The 26,562-nt window shown below is 43.8% G+C and overlaps 2 protein-coding genes across 2 annotated transcripts in view; one reads left to right on the top strand and one right to left on the bottom strand.

The window, feature by feature from the left end:
• casz1 (castor zinc finger 1) overlaps positions 1-26,562 on the bottom strand; it is a 435,538-nt gene that overhangs the window by 208,512 nt on the left and 200,464 nt on the right. Inside the window, exon 3 of the mRNA XM_062966047.1 lies at positions 20,568-20,671. Coding sequence (XP_062822117.1) covers positions 20,568-20,571 — 4 coding nt within the window. The 5' untranslated portion in view covers positions 20,572-20,671. The remainder of the gene's footprint in view (positions 1-20,567; positions 20,672-26,562) is intronic.
• Positions 5,432-6,225, top strand: LOC134294495 (uncharacterized). Its single transcript, XM_062965792.1, has 2 exons — positions 5,432-5,648; positions 5,819-6,225. Exons 1-2 carry the CDS (start codon positions 5,432-5,434, stop codon positions 6,223-6,225), a joined length of 624 nt encoding a protein of 207 aa, XP_062821862.1.

The raw sequence follows: 26,562 nt of genomic DNA, 5'->3' as shown, positions 1-26,562 counted from the left end.
GAGCAGTACTTATTGATCTACTCACACTCTGAGGGTTGGTGCTCATCTCCGTTTCTAAGCCAAAGAGCCGGCGTTGTCCATAGACACCTCCAAGCTCATGTGGCCACTGGCATGACTGCATGGAGCTCCGTTACCTTCCCCCTGGAGCAGTACCTATTGATCTACTCACACTCTGGGGGTTGGTGCTCATCTCAGTTTCTAAGCCAAAGAGCCGGCGTTGTCCATAGGCCACTGGCATGACTGCATGGAGCTCCGTTACCTTCCCCCCGGAGCAGTACCTATTGATCTACTCACACTCTGGGGGTTGGTGCTCATCTCCGTTTCTAAGCCGAAGAGCCGGCGTTGTCCATAGACACCTCCAAGGTCATGTGGCAGTCTAACTGCCTTGAAGTCTGGTGGTGGCTTTTAAACAGAGGCTGGATGGCCATCTGTCGGGGCTGCTTTGATTGTGCTAGATGGTCCATGTGGTCTCTTCCAACTCTATAATCCTATGCTTGGAAAGTCGCAGCCAAGGAAACATTTTAATTGACATTTAATTAATCTACCTGCTCCTGCGCAAGACTACAAAGGAATGCACACACATGCCTCGAATAGTTCAATCTGTTTGTGCAAATGCAGCAAAGAACCCACAACCCCAAAGAGGAGAAATCTCTCAAAGGCTTCAAACTTCTTCCGAGTCAGTTTCGAGGCAGGCCGCTGCTCGGCGCAGATCCGGCTGGCTCTCTCCCTCGTGCCACTCCGGCGGAGCCAATGCAAAGCTTCCTTTGCCAGGCGCCCTGGAGTTGCCAGTCTGGGGAGGTGCCCGCAAACACAACAAAAAACTTAATTATCTCGGCCTTTTTCTTCGTTTCTTTAATAAATAAGGGAAACTGGCTGAGCCGGATTCTTGGCTGGGCTCCGTCTCCCCCTTTATCGCCCATCGGTTTCTGTGACACATTATTCAAAGAATAAAAGTTTTGCAACGTGCAACGCGCAAGGTTGTTACTAAATCCTTTTTTACGCGTTCCGACTTTCTTTCTCGCTTTGCCCTTTCTCTGTGTCTGAATGCCAGGGAAGGAAACGCTGCTCGTGCTGGTGGCGATGGTGACAATCATCACCGTCACCATCCTCATCAAAGTCTATTTTCTCCAAACTCCACCAGTGTTCACATTTGGGCATATTGAGTATTTGTGCCAAGTTTCGTCCAGACATATCATTGTTTTGAGTCCACAGTGCTCTCTGGATGTAGGTGAACTACAACTCCCAAACTCTTTGATTGTAGGTGAACTATAAATCCCAGCAACTACAACTCCCAAATGTCAAAGTCTATTTTCCCCAAACTCCACCAGTGTTCACATTTGGGCATATTTGGGTATTTGTGCCAAGTTTGGTCCAGATCCATCATTTTTTGAGTCTGGATGTAGGTGAACTACAACTCCCAAACTTAAGGTCAATGCCCACCAAACCCTTTCCTGTTGGTCATGGGTGTTCTGTGTGCCAAGTTTGGTTTAGTTTCATCGTTGGAGGAGTTCAGAATGCTCTTTGATTGTAGGTGAACTATAAATCCCAGCAACTACAACTCCCAAATGACAAAATCATCCCGCCCACCAACCCCACCAGTATTCAAATTTGGTCGTATTGGGTATTTGTGCCATATTTGGTCCAGTGAATGAAAATACATCCTGCAGATCAGATATTTACATTATAAATATAAGCCGCCCCGAGTCCTTCGGGAGATGGAGCGGGGTATAAATAAAGTTGTTGTTGTTGTTGTTATTATTATTATTATATATTTTTATTATGACACAGCAAACAAGATCGATATGCTGGATTTCGTATCACAAAATCACAAGTCGAACACTTCCCAAGTGTCTAGGACTGTGTGATGTATTTTCGGATGATGCGCGCAGATCCTAGTCGGGTGGCCTTTTGCAGTTGACAGATCGTAATTTTGTCAATGTCTATTGTTTCCAAATGCCGGCTGAGATCTTTTGGCACGGCACCCAGTGTGCCCATCACCACCGGGACCACCTGCACTAGTTTCTGCCAGTCTTTGAAGTTCAATCTTGAGGTCCTGATAGCGGCTTGAGTTTTTCCTGTTGTTTTTCGTCAATGCGACTGTCCCCTGGGATGGCAACATCAATGATCCAAACCATTTTCTTTTCCACAACTGTGATGTCTGGTGTGTTGTGTTCCAGAACTTTGTCAGTCTGGATTCGGAAGTCCCACAGTATCTTTGCGTGCTCATTTTCCAATACTTTTGCAGGTTTGTGATCCCACCAGTTCTTTGCTGCTGGCAGGTAGTACTTGAGGCATAAGTTCCAATGAATCATTTGGGCCACATAGTTGTGCCTCTGTTTGTAGTCTGTCTGTGCAGTTTTCTTACAGCAGCTGAGGATATGATCCATGGTTTCGTTGGCTTCCTTGCACAGTCTGCTTTTTGAGTCATCAGCTGATTTTTCGATCTTGGCCTGAATTGCCTTTGTCCTGATGTCTTGCTCCTGGGCTGCAAGGATCAGGCCTTCTGTCTCCTTCTTCAGGGTCCCATTCGTGAGCCAGAGCCAGGTCTTCTCCTTGTCAGCTTTTCCTTCAATTTTGTCAAGGAACTTTCCATGCAATGTTTTGTTGTGCCAGCTGTCTGCTCTAGTTTGTAGTGCGGTTTTTTGGTACTGATTTTTTTGTCTGCTGTGCTTTGAGGAGTTTCTGATTTTTGGCTTCAATCAAAGTAGGTTCTTCACTTTGCTTTACATCTTCTGCCAGGGCATGTTCTTCTTCTTTGACTGCTTGTTTTACTTGTAAGAGTCCTCTGCCCCCTGATCTTCTAGGCAGATATAGCCGGTCAACATCACTGCGAGGGTGCAGTGAATGATGAATGGTCATGAATTTTCTTGTTTTTCTTTCCAAATTGTCCAGTTCCATCTGTGTCCAGTTTATGATGCCTGCAGTATATCTTATGACAGGTATGGCCCAGGTGTTTATGGCTTTGATGGCGTTGCCTCCATTGAGCTTGCTTTTGAGAATTTTTCTGACCCTTTGTATGTATTCTTTATTGACCACAGTCTTCACATGTTCATGCTTGATGTTGTCCAGCTGTAAGATGCCCAGATATTTATAGCCCTCTGGCTGGTGACACTTTATTATTTGGCCATTAGGCATATTTATGCCCTCACTTTCCATGATTTTCCCCTTCTTCAATGCCACTGTCGAACATTTGCCACTGTCGAACATCATCATTATTATTATTAGAAACACAACAAGTTGAGTCCACCGCAGACACTCTGCTGGCTGTTGGGTTAGGGTTAGGGTTGTGATGATGATGATGATGATGATGATGATTATCCACAACAGTAGCAAAATGACAGTTATATAGTATCAACAAAAATATTTTTATGATTGGGGGTCACCATGAAATGAGGAACTGTATTAAAGAGTCATGGCATTAGGAAGGTTGAGAACCACTGCTTTATAGGATTTGTGGAAGGGGAAAATGGGATCGGAAAAGGAGATCTAGGAATTAAACCTTGAGCTTCTGGAAGGAATGGTAGGATATAGACACAATTAGACAGATACATAGAGGACACAAATGGTGGTTAATGTTTACACATAATAAACATGAAAATATGTATGTGTGTATGTGGCTGCACAAACAGGTTCCCCGAATACGTGGCCCGCCATCGTGGGCAGTCCTTGGCAGGATCCGGCTCTCCCCATGCCCTGCCCTTGGCCATCCCAAGCTTCCTCTCTGGCTCCTGCGCCATCTCCGCTATTTCTCACTCCCCGCTGCCTGTCGAGAGGAGTCTCGTATTTTCAGTGCTCACCAGACCATGAATTCACCTTCATACCAGTTACAGGGTTATTTAGCTTTTTTCTGACGCCAATAACTGCCTCGTTTCTACCGGTGGTTCTGCCACTCAAGCTCTCGCACGTTAGACCTTCAAAACGGTTCTTTCGTATGTTTGTGTACATACATGCACGTGGGACACACATCCTGGCGTCAAATCTGAGCCCAATGAGGTGCCCCTTGGGAAAGCAGGAAGGGGGGAGATGAATTAAAAGGTATTTCGAGTGACAGATGACAGAAAAGAAGGAAAGGAAAAAGCTTCAGTGGAGATCTCTTTTCTCTATGGTGATAACTCTTCCAGGAGTGGATTTCCCTTCCTTCCACTTCATGTTGTCTCAGCCCCATTCATTTGCCTGTATATGAATTGTTATGAGATGTATTCAACTTACTTTATTTTTTTTTAAAAGATATTTACTGAACCACAACCACTAAATCCAAACTCCGCTCTGACTTAGAGTAAATTCTCCTCTAGACAGGGCAACCTAAGAATCTGCAGCCACTATAAACACCTTTGCAGAAGCATACGAGAAGCTCGTCCTCTCATTGAACATCGAGAAAACCTAAGTGCTCTTCCAGCAGGCACCAGCCAATCCCCCTGCAATGCCAGAAATACAACTTAATGGTGTAATGTTAGAAAATCTTGACTATTTCCGCCACTCTGGCAGCTACTTCTCCACAAAAGTCAACATTGAGACTGAAGTACAACACCGCCTGAGCTCTGCGAGTGCAGCATTTTTTCCGAATGAAGCAGAGAGTGTTTGAGGATTGGGATATCCGTAGAGATACCAAGGTGCTGAATCGCAACCAATAAATCCAAACTCCGCTCTGACTTAGAGGTCCCAGTAAATTCTGCTAAGAATCTGCAAGCCACTCTAAATACCTTTGCAGAAGCATACAAGAAGCTCGGCCTCTCACTGAACATCGAGAAAACCTAAGTGGTCTTCCAACAGGCACCAGCCAATCCCCTGCAATGCCAGAAATACAATGGTGTAATGTTAGAAAATCTTGACTATTTCCACTACTCTGGCAGCCACTTCTCCACAAAAGTCAACATTGAGACTGAAATACAACACCGCCTGAGCTCTGCGAGTGCAGCATTTTTTCCGAATGAAGCAGAGAGTGTTTGAGGATTGGGACATCTGTAGAGATACCAAGGTGCTTGTTTATAAAACTATTCCCCTCCCAACCCTGTTATACATCAGCGAAACATGGACTGTCTACAGACGTCACACTCAACTCCACAGTCACCTATGTGTCCACCACCAAGACACTACACTTGGAAGGCCATCATATTTGGATGAGAGATCGTATAAGAAAGTAAGAATCCTCTAATTTGGGGGAAAGAAGCAAAATGGAACTGGTCTCAGTCTTTTGGGATTACGGTGACTTCCGACTTTGACGGTGGGACCTGAAAATAGGAGTCCTGGGTTCAAATTCTCCTCTGCTTAGAGCTCATGGAGTCATCTTCCTCCAACCCCAAGTAATATACCTTCCATCAGCCAATATTGTGGGGGTGAGAGGTCGAAGATGGACAAGAATAACAACTGAAAACACATTTAGTCAGAAGTTCATCTCATTCCATCTCTTGAAAAAGTAACAGGAATATTGTTGATGTTGGTCATAGTAGTAGAACAATGCCAAGAAGACCAAGAAGACCAAGACAAAGAAGGCCAAGGCCAAGAAGACCAAGAAAACCAAGGCCAAGAAGACCAAGACCAAGAAGACCAAGACCAAGAAGACCAAGACCAAGACCAAGCAGACCAAAGCCAAGACCAAGAAGACCAAGGCCAAGACCAAGCAGACCAAGGCCAAGACCAAGAAGACCAAGGTCAAGACCAAGAAGACTAAGGCCAAGACCAAGCAGACCAAGGCCAAGACCAAGAAGACCAAGGCCAAGACCAAGAAGACCAAGACCAAGAAGACCAAGGCCAAGACCAAAAGACCAAGGCCAAGACCAAGAAGACCAAGAAGACCAAGACCAAGCAGACCAAGGCCAAGACCAAGAAGACCAAGGCCAAGACCAAGAAGACCAAGACCAAGAAGACCAAGGCCAAGACCAAGAAGACCAAGAAAGCCAAGGCCAAGACCAAGAAGACCAAGACCAAGAAGACCAAGGCCAAGACCAAGAAGACCAAGAAAGCCAAGGCCAAGACCAAGAAGACCAAGGCCAAGACCAAGAAGACCAAGGCCAAGACCAAGAAGACCAAGAAGACCAAGACCAAGCAGACCAAGGCCAAGACCAAGAAGACCAAGGCCAAGACCAAGAAGACCAAGAAAGCCAAGGCCAAGACCAAGAAGACCAAGGCCAAGGCCAAGACCAAGAAGGCCAAGGCCAAGACCAAGCAGACCAAGGCCAAGAGCAAGAAGAAGAACTGGAAGACTCCTTGGACATTGTTCTCCTGTGATTTGCCCAAGAAAAACTACACATGTCTTTGTTCTTAGGAAGACTCAACACTGAACATATAACCATACAAGAGTCAATGTTCTCCTTGGTTCTCGCTTGGTCCATTGCCGATTGGTCTGACAGGCTGTTTATAAGAGGAAACAGTTACCCATAAATAGGTTTTCATTCTTAAACCATCAAGGACTTCTATCACCTTACCATGACTAAGGCTTGGGAAAGCTACCTTTTGGGACTACACTTCCCAGAATCCCCCAATTAATTTGGTCATGGGGATGGTGGTGGGGCTGAGGAAAGTAGGGTCTGTTGAACATCTCAAATCATTGACTCAGACTCATTGTGGGAGGATGGAGGGAAGGATCCCCAAGACTGCAAACCCAATGGTCTGCTCTGTTTTTGTACAGCCAGTAAATAAATTGAATTTTTCCCTTAACCAATGGGGAAATGAGGCAGAGAATTCGTTATTTTCCTTTCACTGGCTATTTCTCCGAGTTTTTTCACCCGCACCTTGTCCCTGAGAAAGTCAACAACACGCTTCTGTTCACTAAACCGAATTTGGTGTTGGCAAACTTTCTCATTTTATTTGAGGCGGAAAAAAATGCACCTTGGGACAACACCAAGGTGACTTAAGGAACCAATCCCCGTTTGTTCCTGCTTCCCACCTTCCTGCCTTATGTTAAAAACAATAATAATAGCAATAATAGAGGCTTTGTATCTCTAATCTGGAATTCAAGAATGCTCCAAGATCCCAATTGTCTTCATGGGGGGCCAAGAGAGTGATATCTTTATTTTCTGGAAGTTCAATGTATGCAAACTTTGTTTTGTGCCCAAAATTATTAAAAATATTGTATATATCCTAAGGCAGGGGTCCCCAAACTATGGCCTGTGGGCCGGATGCGGCCCTCCAAGGTCATTGACCTGGCCCCTGTCCTAAACTGTAGACTTAGGGTTGACCTAAGTCTACCTGGTCTTTGGAGGTCTCTTTGCTTACTTATGGCCTTATGAAACCATCTAGATGGTCTTTGAAGGTCTCTTTGCTTAGCTACAGCTTATGAGACCATCTAGATGGCTTTTGGAGGTCCCTTTCCTTACCTATGATCCTATGAGACCCTATAGATGGCCTTTGAGGGTCCATTTCCTTCTCTATGGTCTTATGAAACCATCTAGATGGTCTTTGAGGTCCCTTTCCTTAACTATGGTCTTCTGATGGCCTTAGGAGATAATCTAGATGGTCTTTGGAGGTCTCTGCTTAGCTACGGCCTTATGAGACCATCTAGATGGCTTTTGGAGGTCCATTTCCTTATCTATGGTCCTTAGAGACCCTATACATGGCCTTTGAGGGTCCCTTTCCTTACCTATGGTCTTATGAAACCATCTAGATGATCTTTGAGGTCCCTTTTCTATCTATGGTCTTCTGATGGCCTTATGAGATCATCTAAGATGGTCTTTGGAGGTCTCTTTGCTTACCTATGGTCTTATGAGATCGTCTAAATCAGGGGTCCCCAAAATAAGGCCTGTGGGCCGGATGAGGCCCTCCAAGGTCATCTACCTGGCCCCTGTCCTAAAATGTAGACTTAGGGTTGACCTAAGTCCACCTGGTCTTTAGAGGTCTCTTTGCTTACTTATGGCCTTATGAGATCGTCTAGATGGTCTTTGAAGGTCTCTTTGCTTAGCTACGGCCTTATGAGACCATCTAGATGGCTTTTGGAGGTCACTTTCCTTACCTATGGTCTTATGAAACCATCTAGATGGTCTTTGAGGTCCCTTTCCCTATCTATGGTCTTCTGATGGCCTTATGAGATCATCTAGATGGTCTTTGGAGGTCTCTTTGCTTACCTATGGTCTTATGAGATCGTCTAGAACTCATAAGACCAAACTAAGGCCCGTAGGCCAGATGCGGCCCTCCAAGGTCCTTGACCTGGCCTCTGTCCTAAACTTTAGACTTAGGGTTGACTTAAGTCTGAAATGACTTGAAGGCACACAACAACAATCTTAATTTTGGACTATTTCATCCTAGTCCGGCCCCCTAACAGTCTGAGGGACCGTGAATCGGCCCTCCACTTACAAAGTTTGAGGACCCCTGTCCTAAGGTGTATGTGAGACATAAATGAATTTAGAGTTTAGACTTGGGTTTCATTTTGGCACGCATACCCGATATGCCCAAATTGGAATACTGGTAGATTTTGAGGTGAATTGGCCTGGACATTTTGTAGGTACTGGGATTTATAGTCCACCTGCAATCAATGATCACTCTAAACTCCATCAAAGATGGAATTAGGCCAAATTTTGCACATAGAGTCCCCATGACCAGCAAAAAAAGTCTTTATGGAAAATTCACCTTGATTTGGGGGAGCTGTAGTTCACCTACATCCAAAGAGCACTGTGAACCCAAACACTGATGAATCTGGACCAAACTTGGCACACTTATCTTATATGCCCAGATTTGGTTACTGGAGAGGTTTGGGGGGAAATGACCTTACTTTTTGGGAGTTGTAGTTCAGCCACAACCAGAGAAACTGTGACTTTCACCGATAATGAACCTGGACCAAACTTGGCGCCCAGGACCCCCATGACTAACTCCATTGATGGAACTGACTCATCATAGTGGGAGTTGTAGTTTACCCTACAGCCAGAGAGCACACTGAACCCCACCCATGATGAATCCAGAGCAAACTTGCCCAACATCACAAACTTTAAGTACTGATGGAGTTTCTCGGGGTTAACCTGGCATGATGCGAGTTGTAGTTCACCCACATCCTCATGCATTTTGGACAATTAAAAAACTGACTTTTTCGAATAACCCTGGCCACGTCAGTAGCAATAATAATACTAATAGTAATAGTAATAATAATAGTAATAATATTAATAATAATAACTTTGAACAAAAAATAGCTCAATGGATCCCCGCCCCCCTGAAGGAAAACAAACACCAAGATCACTGCAAATTAGACAATGTTTCGCTTGGCTTCATCCAAACAGTCTGACAATTTTTTTGGGAGGGAGGGGGGTGTTGCCACGGCGACAGAACAACACAGTGAGTGCCGCCTGTTGCAGCGCGCAATCAATTAACTCCGTGCCCCCCTCCTTCTTCGCCTGTTTACTCTTCCATTCAGAGGTGCCGCTGCCTCTTTTCATCCCTCTTTCCATTCTTCTTTCCCTCACTTTATCCCGGCCTCCACATTTGCTTGTCCGCCCCTTCCCCTTGTTTCCAAAGATCCGCTCAAACCTCACGAGGCGCAAACATTTAATTGAATTTGGAGTGCAAAAGTTTGGCTTCTCTTTCTCTCGGTTGTGGGTCTAAAAGTCGACGCTCCTGGATGCTCCTCACACTTTGCAATTACAGGATTTTGCCCCATTGGGCATTTTTTTGCAGGGATTCCTGGCGGAGATATTTGGAAGGACCTTTCTTTCTTCCCTGCCTCAACGTGAATACAACATGATTGTTGTTTTCGTAATACTGGCTCTTGGTCATCCCATCACAGGGTTTCCTTGGCAAGTGCCAGAGACAGGGCTGAACCCCTGAGGCGCCTGTTCGGACAAAGGGGGCAGAGCTAGAGGAGTGGGTGTGGCTTCTTCCCAAGAGCCCGAGACAGGGCTGAGCCTCTATACCTCTCCTGAGAGGCCTTTTGGGACTAAAGGGCGGGGCTAGGGATAGGGGCGTGGCTTCTTCCCAATAGCGCGAGACAGGGCTGAGCCTCTATACTTCTCCTGAGAGACCTCTGCTTGCTGTGAGCTAAATGCTCAACTATAGGTATTCCATTTTTGTATCTTTGCCTCCTAAGCTCTAAATTCTTTACAGCCATATGGCACTTCATGCACTGCTTGCTGTGAGCTGAATGCTCAACTATAAGTATCCCATTCTTTACAGCCACATGGCACTTCATGCACTGCTTGCTGTGAGCTGAATGCTCAACTAGAAGTATCCCGTTTTTGTATCTTTCCCTCCTAAGCTCTACATTCTTTACAGCCACATGGCACTTCGCGCTCTGCTTGCTGTGAGCTGAATGCTCAACTATAAGTATCCCGTTTTTGTATCTTTGCCTCCTAAACTCTAAATTCTTTACAGCCATATGGCACTTCATGCACTGCTTGCTGTGAGCTGAATGCTCAACTATAAGTATCCCATTTTTGTTTCTTTCCCTCCTAAGCTCTACATTATTTACAGCCACATGGCACTTCGCGCTCTGCTTGCTGTGAGCTGAATGCTCAACTATAAGTATCCTGTTTTTGTATCTTTGCCTCCTAAACTCTAAATTCTTTACAGACACATGACACTTCACACTCTGCTTGCTGTGAGCTGAATGCTCAACTAGAAGTATCCAATTTTTGTATCTTTGCCTCCTAAGCTCTACATTCTTTACAGCCACATGGCACTTTATGCTCTGCTTGCTGTGAGTTGAATGCTCAACTAGAAGTATCCCATTTTTGTATCTTTGCCTCCTAAGCTCTAAATTCTTTACAGCCACATGACACTTTGTGCTCTGCTTGCTGTGAGCTGAATGCTCAACTATAAGTATCCTGCTTTTGTATTTTTGGATGCTCTGCTGTTTTTGGGACTTTTCCCTAACACACAACATTCCTAAAACTTTGTCCATTACATTAAAACCTCTGATTATTGCCAACAGACATTCTATCACAATAAAGATCTGTGAGGTCAATCCCAGCTCCCATTATCGCAGATCCGCAATACATCAACGCCTTTTGCCTACAGCTCACCAACCATGGTGCCTAGAGATCCTTGGAAGATCTAGTCCTAGCTTGTAAGTTGTACAAAAGCAAAAAATGAAGTGATTCCTAGAAGCCCGGTCAAAAGAGACATTTGGATGACTCGGAGAGCAGCATGAATGAACTCCTTTAATTTTATTAATATGCCGAAGCCTTGGCTGAGAACGGGGCTCACGTCGACCTGACAGCACAAATAAGGCGGGCTGACCTTAATCACGCTCCGCACTTTCAGGTCTACTTCGCATTTATAGATTGCCTTGTTGGAGGTGCTGCTCCCCGGGCCTGCGTCCTCCGCAGCGGCACTTCCGCCCCGCCGGGGCCCTCGGCTCCTTGGTTTTCCGAAAGCCAATCTGTCAGGGAACCTGTTGGCGACCGAGGGCTTGTTGACTGCTCCCTGTCCATTACGGCCCAGATTATAAGCATATTGCACCATTCTCTCCCCACGATGCCTGGGAAATCCAATACGCTGAAAGGTTAATGCAATCAATTAGGGTGACAGGGAAGTAAAGGAAGGCTTCCGAGTAGATGAAAAAGAAAGAGAGAAAGAAAGAGAGAGAGGTTGGAAGGAGCCTCGTCAGATGATTGGGAAAATAACCCACTTTTCTCTCTTGGCGTTAGATTTGCACTCACGCCAACTGTGTAGCCAAAAAGTGGCAAAAGGACCTTTTGTTTACCTTTTGCAAGGAAATAGGGAAGAGATGTGTGACAACCCTGCTAAAAGGTGAAAGAAGCACGGGGAGGGATTGCTGCAGCAATTTGTTTTCTTGCAAAGCTCCCTAAGCATTTTGCATTTCTTGGATCCAAGGGCTTTGCATCCTCCATCCAGCATTGGGAAACTCAAACTATGAAGGAAATAAGAACTTAACGGAAAGTCGAGGGAAGGATGCAAGCATTTCCCGAGGGAGTGGGGAGAAAACGGTGGGGAGATAGGACGGAATACAAATCAATTATTATTATTATTATTATTGACACAACGGCATAGTCTGACACAGCAAACAAGATAGATATGCTGGATTTCGTATCACAAAATACAAATCGAACACTTCCCAAGTGTTTAGGACTGTGTGATATATTTTTGGATGATGCACACAGATATATTATTATTATTATTATTATTATTATTATTATTATTATTATTATTATTATTGCATGTCACAGCAAACAAGATAGATATGCTGGATTTCGTATCACAAAATAACAAGTCGAACAAATCTAGGACTGTGTGATGTATTTTTGGATGATGCGCACAGATTGTTATTATTATTATTATTATTATTATTATTATTATTATTATTATTGTATGTCACAGCAAACAAGATAGATGTGCTGGATTTCGTATCACAGAATCACAAGTCGAACACTTCCCAAGTGTCTAGGACTGTGTGATGTATTTTCGGATGATGCGCACAGATCCCAGTAGGGTGGCCTTTTGCAGTTGGCAGATCGTGATTTTGTCAATGCCTATTGTTTCCAAATGCCGGCTGAGATCTTATGGCACGGCACCCAGTGTGCCCATCACCACCGGGACCACCTGCACTGGTTTCTGCCAGAGTCTTTGAGGTTCAGTCTTGAGGTCCTGATAGCGGCTGAGTTTTTCCTGTTGTTTTTCGTCAATGCGACTGTCACCTGGGATGGCGACATCAATGATCCAAACCTTTTTCTTTTCCACAACTGTGATGTCTGGTGTGTTGTGTTCCAGAACTTTGTCAGTCTGGATTCGGAAGTCCCACAGTATCTTTGCGTGCTCATTTTCCAATACTTCGCAGGTTTGTGATCCCACCAGTTCTTTACGGCTGGGAGGTGGTACTTGAGGCATAAGTTCCAATGAATCATTTGGGCCACATAGTTGTGCCTCTGTTTGTAGTCTGTCTGTGCGATTTTCTTACAGCAGCTGAGGATATGATCTATGGTTTCATCAGCTTCCTTGCACAGTCTGCATTTTGGGTCATCAGCTGATTTTTCGATCTTGGCCTCGATGGCCTTTGTTCTGATGTCTTGCTCCTGGGCTGCAAGGATCAGGCCTTCTGTCTCCTTCTTCAGGGTCCCATTCGTGAGCCAGAGCCAGGTCTTCTCCTTGTCAGCTTTTCCTTCAATTTTGTCAAGGAACTTTCCATGCAATGTTTTGTTGTGCCAGTTGTCAGCTCTAGTTTGTAGTGCGGCTTTCTTGTACGGATTTTTTTTTGTCTGCTGTGCTTTGAGGCGTTTCTGATTTTTGACTTCAATCAAAGCAGGTTCTTCACTTTGCTTTACATATTCTGCCAGGCATTTGTTCTGATGGCTTGCTCCTGGGCTGCAAGGATCAGGCCTTCTATCTCCTTCTTCAGGGTCCCATTCGTGACATCATCATCATCATCATCATCATCATCATTATTGATGGATATGGGAGGCAGAGGCTGTGGGCGATGGCTCCTATTGTGAAACCCCAATTTTTATTCTCTTTAGCTGCGGTAGACACTGAAGTCTCTGAAAAGTCCCAGGCCGGTGCTTTGAGACTGTCACAAGCAGCTCTAAGCAGCGGTTCCAATCTTCCAGCCACAGTGCCAGCTGCTTTGCGAGGACAACACTGGAGAGGCAGCGCCACCGGCTTGTTAGGACAAATTACGGCTCCCTCTCCATCGCTCCCCACTCCACTCTTCCTTAATCTCCCTACTTAGCCACTGACAAGGCTTCCCGGGTCGCTCGCTCCTGGCAGAGCCATCCCAAATCCCCGGAGATGCCCCAGCAAAGGGTTTTCATCTGGAGGAGGATGGCACCAGGGAGAACTTGGCACGGAGCAGGAAGGCTGGGCTCCAAATTCCAGTGCTCCATATAACAATACCCGCCGTCCTCAAGTTGTAACCAGTGCAAAAAGCAAGGTAAAAGATAAAGGTTCTCCCCTGATGTTAAGTTCAGTCATGTCTGACTCTGTGGATTGGTGCTCATCTCCATTTCTAAGCCGAAGAGCCGGCATTGTCCATAGACACCTCCAAGGTCATGTGGCCATAGGTATGACCGCATGGAGCGCTGTTACCTTCCCACCGGAGAAGTACCTATTGACCTACTCACACTCTGGGGGTTGGTGCTCATCTCCATTTCTAAGCCAAAGAGCCGGCGTTGTCTGTAGACACCTCCAAGGTCATGTGGCCACTGGCATGACTGCATGGAGCGCCGTTACCTTCCCACTGGAGAAGTACCTATTGCTCTACTCACACTCTGCGGGTTGGTGTTCATCTCCATTTCTAAGCTGAAGAGCCGGCGTTTTCCGTAGACACCTCCAAGGTCATGTGGCCATTGGTATGACTGCATGGAGCACCGTTACCTTCCCGCCGGAGAAGTACCTATTGACCTACTCACACTCTGGGGTTGGTGCTCATCTTAATTTCTAAGCCGAAGAGCCGGCGTTGTCCGTAGAAACCTTCACGGTCATGTGGCCATTGGTATGACTGCATGGAGCACCGTTACCTTCCCACCGGAGAAGTACCTATTACTCTACTCACATGCTGGGGGTTGGTGCTCATCTCCATTTCTAAGCCGAAGAGCCGGCGTTGTCCGTAGAAACCTTCACGGTCATGTGGCCATTGGTATGACTGCATGGAGCACCGCTACCTTCCCGCCGGAGAAGTACCTATTGCTCTACTCACACTCTGGGAGTTGGTGCTCATCTCCATTTCTAAGCCGAAGAGCCGGCGTTGTCTGTAGAAACCTCCACCGTCATGTGGCCATTGGTATGACTGCATGGAGCACCGTTACCTTCCCGCCGGAGAAGTACCTATTGCTCTACTCACACTCTGAGGGTTGGTGCTCATCTCCATTTCTAAGCCGAAGAGCCGGCGTTGTCTGTAGACACCTCCAAGGTCATGTGGCCACTGGCACGACTGCATGGAGCACCATTACCTCTCCACTTACTGATCTATTCACATTGGCATGTTTTCGAACTGCTAGACTGGCAGAAGCTGGAGCTAACAGCGGGCGCTCACTCCGCTCCCAGGATTTGAACCTGGGACCTTTCGGTCTGCAAGTTCAGCAGCTCAGCGCTTTAGCACACTTCACCACTGAAAAATCCTGAACTCTTCTATTTGCTTTGCATGCCGAAACTCAGTTTCTAAATGCTTGGCTGGAGTTTTATGCCATGCTAGAAATTTGCAGAATGTAAGAAAATTTGATGGAGGGCAATGCCTTCCTTTCACTAACCTCCAGTACAGGAAGGAGGGTAAGATGAAGAGTGAGGAGACCAAGTGGTAATGGGGAGGGTGGTGAAAAGGAGGAGGAAAGGGCTGTAACCAGGGCGGTGGAGGCGGCAAAGGGAAGCATCCGCCTGCTCCTTTTGAGCTGCGCCAGGCAGGGTGCCCGGGGTGACCTACACCGTGCCCGACTGCGATTGCCTTTCAGGGCTACTGCCCGCCAAACCCCAGACAAAGGAGGGCTGCCTTTGAAGTGGGGGGAAGAAAAAGCAGAAGCCGAAATGGCCAAAACGGGGAAGAAAGGAAAAAAGCGTCCGGAGGGATCGTTGCGAGGATGGGAAGACGGTTGCGAAGCCCAGGGGCCAAGCGGGTGGGCGGAGAGGACAAAGCCGGGAGTCGGGGGCCCAGCGGGACAGCCCCAGACCCAAAGGGACAAAAGGAAAACAAACACTGGATGAGTGGGGCACCTGCTGCCTTCTGTCTGGGATCTGACTCTTCCCCTCGGCCCCAAACCCCGCTGCCCCCCTCCCGAGAGGCCCCGTCAGTGACGGATGGATGGATGGACGGGGAAGGCCTAGTCATTTCGGGAAGAACATTTACATAACACTGGCTTTCCACCGGCCACCTCTGACACCACTAGGACTCGTGGAGCCCTCTCTCTTCATCAACACTTGGCTACGTTGTCCGATCAGAGTCTCCCAAAGCAGTTACTATGCTCCCACCCAACTCAATAACGGAAAACAAAATGTTGGTGGACAGGAAAAGAGATTAAAAAATGGGCTTAAAGCTAACGTTAAAAACTGTGGCATAGACACCGAGTACTAGGAAGTTCTAGCCCTTGAGTGCTCTAACTGGAGGTCAGCTGTGACCAGCAGTGCTGTGGAATTCAACCAGGCATGAATGGAGGGCGAAAGGGAGAAATGTATCAAGAGGAAGGTGACCAGGACCGCCTCCCACCTGGAAACTGATGTCCTCACTGATGCAGGTCAAGAATACTTACTTACTTAAGTGATCCCTCGTTGTCCGAGTATGATGGCCTTCCAAGTGTAGTGTCTTGTTGGTGGATACGTAGACCTAACCTTAAAAACTGTGGCATAGACACTGAGAACTGGGAAGCCCTGGCCCTTGAGCGCTCTAATTGGAGGTCAGCTGTGACCAGCAGTGCTGTGGAATTCGAAGAGGCACAAATCGAGGGCTTAAGGGAGAAACATGCCAAGAGGAAGGCCCGTCAAGCCAACCATGACCGAGACCACCTTCCACCTGGAAACCAATGTCCTCACTGCAGGAGAACATGCAGATCAAGAATAGTCAGCCACCTAAGAATTCACTCTCAAGACCTCACGACTGGAAGACCATCATCCTCGAACTACGAGGGATCACCTAAGTAAGTAAGAAGTAAGTAAGTAACTATAGAGCCCTATTTTTTACCCGTGGTTGTTAGGGATTCCTCTTCTTCAGAAGAGGAAGGGGAGCAGGAAAGTGTTCATGAATCTGAGGGTGAATTGGAATCTGAGGAGACTTTGCAAGTACCCACATTTCAGGAGAGGCGAAAGGAAACAGAGCATAAACGTCATTCAGCTAGATTAGCTGCCAAAAATGCAGCTGAGTAATTAGGAAGTGCCCAAGCAGCTGTGAGGGCACTCAGAGCTATAAAGCAGAAGCAGGTGCAGCCAGCTCTTGCTGGTAACAAACTGACTTTAATGCCTTTGCTCTCCTTGTGCCTGCTTCGAGTCTGCATCTGGATTTATTGATGTTTCTTTGTCTGAAGTAAGACTACTATTGTTGTGACCCAGCCACAGGCTGGCCAGATTCAAGATGAAGATGAAGGGGATTCTGGTTTTGGGATTCAAGAGCTGTCTGAGGCTGAAGCCAGCTCTGAGATGCAGTTTGAGATGCAGCTCTGAGATGCAGCAGGATGAACTGCTGACCCCAGGAGAGATAGATAACAGTCAGGCTGACATTTCCTTGAGAAATAATGAGGGAGACGGTTTAGCTCCAGGCCAGGTGCAAGATAACGGTAGCACAAGCAATGAGTTATCCAGAGAGGACCGTTTGTCTTGGATGGGTTCCCAGTTTCATAGAAGTGAGCGTTTGGTGCAGAAAAGGGAGACTAGCTGTGGTAAAAGGAACGCCTTTCTGAGTTGTTATTAAAGTGTGCTTTTGCAGATCACTCTTTGTCAGAGCAATTCATCTAGGTGGACGTTTTTCCTCGTCAGTGTTCTTGGATTCTTGGGCCTTGTTCTTTGGACTCTATGGACTATTACCTTGCCTTGTGGATTATTGCTCCTGCCATGCTCTTTGAACCTATGGCCCTTGCATTTTGGATTATTGGACATTTGTTACCTTGTGATCTTACTGGACTTATTGACTCTTTCACAACCACTTTGAACTACCTTTTGATTGCTTGCTTGATTTATTTCCTGCTTTTCTTAATAAACACCTCAAAAGACTACCTGTGTGTCTGACTGGGTATCTATAGCAAGGTGAACTTAGCCTGAGGTGCGACAGCTATTTGATTTGGGAGTTTATCAGAGACTAAGAACTGGGTTTGCCCTAAGACTTCCTTGCTACCTCTTGCATTATTCCACTGAGTGTGCTGTACTTTACGTTTTGTCAAAGTAAAGCAGTTTCATTTACTTACCACAGTGTTTTAAGGCTGTTCTTGTAAGACAAAACAGGACAGTGGTCAAGAATAGGGCTCCACAGTCACCTATGTATCCACCGCCAAGACAATACATTTGGAAGGCCATCATACTTGCACAACAAGGGATTGCCTAAGCCCACAGTTGGGCTGCAAGATGCAACAACCTCCCAATGCACTCAACTACATTTCACAGGACTTGCTACGGAGTTCTTTTTGGGGAGAGGGAGCAACGGCTTGGACACTGATCAATTGGACCACTAATAGGTATTCTCACAACTGCTCACAGATTCTGTGAATTGCAAGGAAGGGTTTAGAGGCATGGGACATACAAGACTGGATGTTCAAAGTCCTACAATGAGAAATATAGGACAACAAAGGAAAAGTCTCTCACCTACACTTCTTCCTAAAATATATATGCAACAAGGACTTTCCTCTCCAACATAAGGACATCTGCAAGGCCACAAGTCCACCCATCGTCCAGCAAAACCCAGTTGACCACCATCTCTTGGGACCTGTCCACACGACAGAATGACAATGCTGCTGCTTCCACTTTATTACCATGACTGCATTTGGAGAATCCTGGTGTTGGTAGGCTCTGGCGAGGAACTCTAAATAACCTTCCCTGAACTGGAAAACCCATGATTCCAAAGTGGAATTATAGCACTACAACTGTGCGGTGTGGAAGGGCTTCTATGTTTGAGAAGGTGTGAAGAGCAGTTCACCCAAAACACGTACATTTTTGACAGGCAGACCAAACCAATATATTCCTAATTCAGATGCCAATGCAAGTCCTCCAAGGCAAGTCTGGTAAACCTATTTGTGTGTCCGTTCATTTCGTTTCTGTCCAGGTCTCCTCCCAAAATGGGGACTATAGACGCAGTTGCATCAAACCGGAGATATACTGACAATCATACTAATAAAAGTTACCATATATAATCGAGTATGAGCCGACCCGAATATAAGCTGAGGCCCCTAATTTTACAACAAAAAATCTAGGAAAACATTGACTCCAGTGTAAGCCAAGGGTAGTACATTTCAGAAATAAAAATTCTGATCTTATTATTATTATTACATTTATTATTCTACTCTATTTATTACTACATGTATTATTTTCTTGTATTTATTATTATTGTTATTATTATTATTATTATTATTATTCCATGTATTATTTTACTCTATTATTATTAAAAGGATACATAAGCACATTTACATTAAAGAAGATGAAAATAATGATTTAATCAGAGTTGGCACCTAATTTTACCACAAAAAAACTAGGAAAACATTGACTCCAGTATAAGCCGAGGGTGGTACATTTCAGAAATAAAAATAGATACCAATAAAATGACATTAATTGAGGCATCAGTAGGTTAAATGTTTTTGGATATGTACATAAAGCTCAAATTTAAGATAAGACTGTCCAACTCTGATCAAATCATTCTTCTCATCTTCTTCAATGTAAATGTGCTTATGTATCCTTTTAATAATAACAGAGTAAAATAATACATGTAATAATAATAATAATAATAATAATAATAATAATAATAATAATACAGGAAAATAATACAAGTAATAATAAAGAGTAAAATAATAAATGCAATAATAATAATAAGATCAGAGTGAAATAATAAATGTATTAATAATAATAAAAATAGAGTAAAACAAATGTAATAGTAGCAACAATAATAGAGAAAAATAATAAATACAGTAGAGTCTCACTTATCCAAGCTAAATGGGCCGGCAGAAGCTTGGATAAGCGAATATCTTGGATAATAAGGAGGGATTAAGGAAAAGCCTATTAAACATCAAATTAGGTTATGATTTTACAAATTAAGCGTCAAAACATCATATTATACAACAAATTTATCAGAAAAAGTAGTTCATTAAACATTAACGCTATGTAGTAATTACTGTATTTACGAATTTAGCACCAAAATATCATGATATATTGAAAACATTGACTACAAAAATGGCTTGGATTATCCAGAAGCTTGGATAAGCGAGGTTTGGATAAGTGAGACTCTACTGTATATGTAATAATAATAATAAAAAATAATACAGGAAAATAATACAAGTAATAAAAATAGAGTAAAATAATAAATGCAATAATAATAATAATAATAATAAGATCAGAGTGAAATAATAAATGTATTATTAATAATAAAAATAGAGTAAAATAAATGTAATAGTAGCAACAATAATAGAGAAAAATAATAAATATAATAATGCCAAGAAAATAATAGAGAAAAATAATAAATGTACCATATATTCTCGAGTATAAGCTGACCCAAATATAAGCCAACCAGGACCCTCACCCGAGTATAAGCCGAGGGGGGCTTTTTCAGTCTTAAAAAAAGGCTGAAAACTAGGCTTATACTCAAGTATATACATTATTCATAATTCAGATGCCCATGCAAGTCCTCCAAGGCAAGTCTAGTAAACCTATTTGTGTGTCCGTTCATTTCATTTCTGTCCAGGTCTTCTCCCAAAATTGGGACTCTAGACACAGTTGTGTCAAACCGGAGATATACTGACAATCATACTAATAAAAGTTATTCATTTTGTTTCCTATGAGATGGCACACCACGGCACAAGAGAGAAGCAAGCTGCAGTTTTTCCGTCCCACCATGGCTAGCCAAAAAGGAGGGCCGTGTTCCTTCAGAAGGCCTTGTAGCTTTATCTCCACCATCCTATAGCAAGTCGGTAAGTCTCTGAAAACCTCCCAGGTACATAAAGAGAAAGTATATGTATCAGCTGCATGGATGCCTCCCCATTCCCAAACTGCCCTAAAGTTTCAGAAAAAGAGTAAAAAGGACCTACCCATTTGTGGCTTCGGTGGTCGGTGGTCTTCCCTACCTCTTGATGGTCAAGAATCAGATGCCACAGTCAGTAGGTTTGGTTGAAAGCTGCGAAGTTACTTCATCCTGCGAAAAAGAGAAGAAGGCAGAGATTAACACCTCCGGCATCACACAGAAAGTTAAGTGTTAATTGTTTAGACATGTCAACTATGGAAGACCAGAAGACATGAAGACATGCTGACCATGTCCTCCATCACAGCCATCCTCAACACAACTCCATCCTCATTGATTGCAGGGGAACTATAAATCCCACAACTCCAAAATGTCCAGGCCAATTCCCTTCAAAACCCACCAGTATTCAAATGTGGGTGTATCAGGTATGCTTGCCAAGTTTGGTCTCGATCCATCATTGTTTGGGTTCATAGTGTGCTCTGGATGTAATAATAATAATAATAATAATAATAATAATAATAATAATAATAACCATCATCATCATCATCATCATCATCTTCATTATATTATTATTATTATTATCCTCAGCCAAGAACGAAAAATCAGCTGATGACCCAAAATGCAGACTGTGCAAGGAAACCGACGAAACCATTGATCATACCCTCAGCTGCTGTAAGAAAATCGCACAGACAGACTACAAACAGAGGCACAACTATGTGGCCCAAATGATCCATTGGAACGTATGCCTCAATTACCACCTCCATCCCAGTACCACAAGTGTCGCCATCCCTGGTGACAGTCACATTGACGAAAAAAACAGGAAAAACTCAGCCGCTATAGACAATGTAAGCTCTTTGTATGAGCCAAAGTAACAAATAATAATAATAACAACAACAACAACAACAACAACAACAACAACAACAACAATTATTACAAGTAAAACAAACGCTCAAAGAAGAAGAACATGCCCTGGCAGAATATGTAAAGCAAAGTGAAGAACCTGCTTTGATTGAAGTCAAAAATCAGAAACTCCTCAAAGCGCAGCAGACAAAAAAAAAGTACAAGAAAACCGCACTACAAACTAGAGCTGACAGCTGGCACAACAAAACACTGTCAAGTTCCTTGACAAAATTGAAGGAAAAGCTGATAAGAAGAAGACCTGGTTCTGGCTCACGAATGGGACCCTGAAGAAGGAGGCAGAAGGCCTGATCCTTGCAGCCCAGGAGCAAGACATCAGAACAAAGGCCATCGAGGCCAAGATCGAAAAATCAGCTGATGACTCAAAATGCAGACTGTGCAAGGAAACCGACGAAACCATTGATCATATCCTCAGCTGCTGTAAGAAAATTGCACAGACAGACTACAAACAGAGGCACAACTATGTGGCCCAAATGATTCATTGGAACTTATGCCTCAAGTACCTCCTCCCAGCAGTAAAAAACTGGTGGGATCACAAACCTGCAAAAGTATTGGAAAATGAACACGCAAAGATACTGTGGGACTTCCGAATCCAGACTGACAAAGTTCTGGAACACAACACACCAGACATCACAGTTGTGGAAAAGAAAAAGGTTTGGATCATTGATGTTGCCATCCCAGGTGACAGTCGCATTGACGAAAAACAACAGGAAAAGCTCAGCCGCTATCAGGACCTCAAGACTGAACTTCAAAGACTCTGGCAGAAACCAGTGCAGGTGGTCTCGGTGGTGATGGGCACATTGGGTGCCGTGCCAAAAGATCTCAGCCGGCATTTGGAAACAATAGACATTGACAAAATTATGATCTGCCAACTGCAAAAGGTCACCCTCCTGGGATCTGTACACATCATCCGAAAATACATCACACAGTCCTAGACACTTGGGAAGTGTTCAACTTGTGATTTTGTGATACAAAATCCAGCATATCTATCTTGTTTGCTGTGTCATACAATAATAATAATAATGATAATAATAATAATAATAATAATAATACATCACACAGCCCTAGACACTTGGGAAATGTTCGACTTGTCATTTTGTGATACGAAATCCAGCATATACATCTTGTTTGCTGTGTCATAATAATAATAATAAAACTTTATTTGTATTCCGCCTTATCTCCCCGAGGGGACTCAGGGCGGATTCCAACATAAAATGGCAAACATTCAATGCCTCCATAAACAAATAAATACTGACATAAAACTCCCAGAGAAACCCCACATATAAAAATAACATTAAAACCTCACATCAATTTAAAGTCTAACATCAATAAATTAAACTACGTGTAGTCAAACAAAATTATATAAAATTACTAGCTGTGCCCAGCCACACGTTGCTGTGGCGAAGTATGGTGGTATGGGAAATAAAGTATTGAGGAATTGGTGGTAGTTAAGGTCAAGGGTAAAGGTTTTCCCCAGACATTAAGTCCATTATAAATGGGTTATATAGCTGTGTGGAAGGGCCTTGAGTCTACACTGTCAATCCAGTTAAAATCAGATAATTTGTATTGTATAGGCAGTGTGGAAGAGGCCTAAGTGAGGCCTAACTCTGCCTGTCCCCTGGGCTGAGTGGGTTGCTAGGAGACCAAGTGGTCATGGGGATTCTGTGTGCCAAGTTAGTTCCAGGTCCATCATTGGTGGAGTTTGAAGTGCTCTTAGATTGCAGGTGAACTATACATCCCAGTACCTACAACAGCTATAAATCGTGGTGGATTCTGATGCACTTGCCATGAGCTGTTCATTGCCAGAGGAAACTCTAAGCACGTTTTCTTAAGTCATTTAAAGCCATTCCCAACCCGTCGTCTTATCGCTTCTGTCAGCTCTACATTCTTCTCATTATCGGCTCTTTCATTGTATTTTGTTACTGCTACACTTCGGGAAAAAACTCTAGCATACGCCAACTTTTACATCTGTTCTATAGTGGAAAGACAGGTTATAAATCTGATAATAAATAAAAGATAAACACAGCTGTCTTCCTACCAAGAAATAGCCAGGGAAAGTGTGCTTTTCAGCTGTTTCTCGAGGGAAAGGCTAAACTCGGGCTCCATCTACGCTGCTATATAACGCAGTTTTAACTGCACTGAAGTGCATTATATAGCAGTATAGATGGGGCCCGAGATGCAGCCTTCACTTCCTGAAGATCCACATTTAGAATGAAAAATATTCAGAAAAATCACGACTTCTTGACTACAGTAGAGTCTCACTTATCCAACACTCACTTATCCAACGTTCTGGATTACCCAACGCATTTTTGTAGTCAATGTTTTCAATGCATTGTGATGTTTTGGTGCTAAATTCGTGAATACAGTAATTACTACTTAGCATTAATGTGTAATGAACTACAGTAGAGTCTCACTTATCCAACGTTCTGGATTACCCAACACATTTTTGTAGTCAATATTTTCAATGCATTGTGATATTTTGGTGATAAATTTGTAAATACAGTAATTATAACTTAGCATTAATGTGTAATGAACTACTTTTTCTGTCAAATTTGTTGTATAACATGATGTTCTGGTGCTTAATTTGTAAAATCATAACCTAATTTGATGTTTAATAGGCTTTTTCTTATTATCCTTATTATCCAACATATTCACTTATCCAGTGTTCTGCCGGTCCGTTTATGTTGGATAAGTGAGATTCTACTGTATTTGGAAATGTCAAATCATGTTCAGTTGGAAGCAGAATCACCATCAAATGCAACTGGATGAGGAATTTTGTTTTTAATTTTGCTTTTAAAGACACTATCTTCCAACATGTCTACACCAATCTAAGGAAATCAAAGTATGGCTAGAAGCTGGAAAGTTACCGGATATACTCGAGTATAAACTCTAAAATCAGGACAGTAAACAAAGAGCAATACTCAGAAAACAGGGGAACTCCAGAAAGGAAAAAAAATCAGGACCAGCTAACACCTCCCAACAAAGGATTTCCCCAGGGAGGAAGCAACAAGGCTTTGAAACTGCAAGACCATTCAATGCTAATCAAGATGGTCAGAGGCAACATTCACACTTGCCTCCGACAGATAAGAGTTCTTTCTCCCACCCTGCACATTATTCCAGATATATAAACCCCACTTGCCTACTTTCCAACAGACCTCACAACCTCTGAGGATGCCTGCCATAGATGTGGGTGAAATGTCAGGAGAGAATGCTTCTGGAACATGGCCATACAGCCCGGAAAACTCACAGAAAACCAGGGATTCTGGCTATGAAAGCCTTCGACAACCTATGTTTGCTTTCCATTCAAGTGGCAGTATCACCAGTACAGGGCATCCATTGAAATGCCAGCATCACCAGTACAGGGCATCCATTGAAATGCCAGCATCACCAGTACAGGGCATCCATTGAAATGCCAGCATCACCAGTACAGGGCATCCATTGAAATGCCAGCATCACTAGTACAGGGCATCACCAGGACATGGCTTAAGTGGCTGTGGCATGAAACGAAAGTGTTTGAGGCCAGGAATTGTGGGAGTTGAAGTCCAAAACACCCGGAGAGCCAAAGTTTGCCCATGCCTGGACTAGAGGATCCTTCAGGTCCCTTCCAACCCTAGGATTCGAGGCGCTAGACCTTCTCCACCCTAAGCAACATAATCCTACAAGATCACAAGTGCTTACATTCTTCATCCTACGACTCTTCTGACCCACATGGGCTCCAACGTAAGACGAGAGAGACCCAGAGAGAAAAATGTGCAGAAAAACAACAACAGTTGCCGCCAAAAGGAGGGGGAGAAGAAAAAAAAACACCATGCAAAGTAAATTGAATTATTTAGAGCCATATGTTCCCAAACTGTGACGGAGACGAAGTGAGGAGGCCGCACCGTGAGACTTCCGAAAGTGGGCCTCCCTTCACTTGGAGCGGAGACGGAGAGACCCAACCAGCTGCTAAGAAAGCAGCTGGCAATAGGCTCCCCTTTCCCTCCGGCAGATAAAAAGAGAGAGAAAGAGAGAGGAGGCCTCCCTGTTGCTTTTCAATGGGATGGAGGCTCCTTATTGCCCTTCCTTTGGCCCAAAGATCCAAATACGGGCAGCCCCCCAGTTACGAACAACATAGGTTCTGTAGGTTTGTTCTATGTCAACATTGACACTGAAATACAACACTGCCTGAGCTCTGCGAGTGCAGCATTCTTACAAATGAAGCAGAGAGCTCTGCGAGTGCAGCATTTTTCAGAATAAAGCAGAGAGTGTTTCATGAGAGGGACATCCGTAGGGAGACCAAGGTGCTTGTTTACAAAGCCATTGTCCTCCCAACCCTGCTCAACACCTGCGAAACATGGATGGTCTACAGCAGGGGTCCCCAAACTAAGGCCCGGGGGCCGGATGCGGCCCTCCAAGGTCATTTACCTGGCCCCCGCCCTCATTTATAATATAATATTTTTATATCAATTTTAATAATATAATATATTGTATATACATATAATATTGATAAGAATATTATCATTTTATACAATATAATACTAACAATAATACCATATAATAATATTAATTATATGTTATATATTGCATATAATATTACAGTATAGTGGTATAGTTCAATATAGTACAGTAGAGTCTCACTTATCCAACGTTCTGGATTATCCAACGCATTTTTGTAGTCAATGTTTTCAATATATCGTGATATTTTGGTGCTAAATTCGTAAATACAGTAATTACTACATAGCATTAATGTGTAATGAACTACTTTTTCTGTCAAATTTGTTGTATAACATGATGTTTTGGTGCTTAATTTGTAAAAATATAACTTATTTTGATGTTTAATAGGCTTTTTCTTAATCTCTCCTTATTATCCAACATATTCGCTTATCCAACATTCTGCCGGCCCGTTTATGTTGGATAAGTGAGACTCTACTGTATAATGCTAATATTGTGCTATGCTAACAATATAATATACTGTATGTACATACAGCTGCTCTGAGTCCCCTTCGGGGTGAGAAGGGTGGGATATAAATGTAGTAAATAAATGTAGTAAATGAATAAATAAATAATTTTGGACTTAGACTCGCCAAAAGTCTGAAATGACTTGAAGACACACAACAACAACAATCCCAATTAACCTGACTATCTCATTGGCCAGAAACAGGCCCACA

This window comes from Anolis carolinensis, unplaced genomic scaffold (assembly GCF_035594765.1).
Source record: "Anolis carolinensis isolate JA03-04 unplaced genomic scaffold, rAnoCar3.1.pri scaffold_15, whole genome shotgun sequence".
In the NCBI taxonomy this organism is placed as follows: domain Eukaryota; kingdom Metazoa; phylum Chordata; class Lepidosauria; order Squamata; family Dactyloidae; genus Anolis; species Anolis carolinensis.
The sequence above is the reverse complement of the archived record's forward strand: the minus strand, read 5'-3'. Positions and strand labels throughout refer to the sequence as shown.

What these genes read in the sequence shown, in the direction of transcription:
- LOC134294495 (XM_062965792.1), top strand. Translation starts at nt 5,432, where the DNA reads ATGTTGGTCATAGTAGTAGAACAATGCCAAGAAGACCAAGAAGACCAA. An exon ending in CCAAGACCAAGAAGACCAAG is followed by an intron (nt 5,649 to 5,818) that starts GTCAAGACCAAG and finishes ACCAAGGCCAAG; the next exon opens with ACCAAGAAGACCAAGGCCAA.